Below are 282 nucleotides of genomic sequence, written 5' to 3'. Positions count from 1 at the left end.
TGCCGTAACCCTCACCGGTAAACAAGTGCGGGAACTTGATGGGCAGGATCACGGCTTCCTTCAGGGCCTCCTTGGCTCCCTCCAGGCCGGCCACGTCACTCCACCGCACATTGGGCTTCTCCATCATGATGGCACCTGTGAGGGGGGCAGCTCTGCTCAGGTGGCCCCACAGAGATGGGCACCGCACTGTGCTTCCAACATCTGCCAGGATCTGGGAGAACCACACCTGCCCCACCAACCCCCCAGCTCACCCCAACACCACCACCCCTCAGCACAGAGGCC

The 282-nt window shown here is 63.1% G+C and overlaps 1 protein-coding gene across 1 annotated transcript in view; it reads right to left on the bottom strand.

Moving 5' to 3' along the window:
* Positions 1-135, bottom strand: part of LOC103782626 (vacuolar protein sorting-associated protein 4A-like) — a gene marked incomplete at both ends in the record, with an annotated part of 782 nt that extends 647 nt beyond the window's left edge. Inside the window, one exon of the mRNA XM_008950406.1 lies at positions 16-135. Within this exon, the coding sequence (XP_008948654.1) occupies positions 16-135 (120 nt within the window). The remainder of the gene's footprint in view (positions 1-15) is intronic.
* Between the last annotated feature and the right edge of the window lie 147 nt (positions 136-282).

This window comes from Merops nubicus, unplaced genomic scaffold (genome assembly GCF_000691845.1).
Source record: "Merops nubicus isolate BGI_N331 unplaced genomic scaffold, ASM69184v1 scaffold40290, whole genome shotgun sequence".
NCBI lineage: Eukaryota > Metazoa > Chordata > Aves > Coraciiformes > Meropidae > Merops > Merops nubicus.
This window is presented reverse-complemented; position numbering and strand designations above follow the sequence as displayed.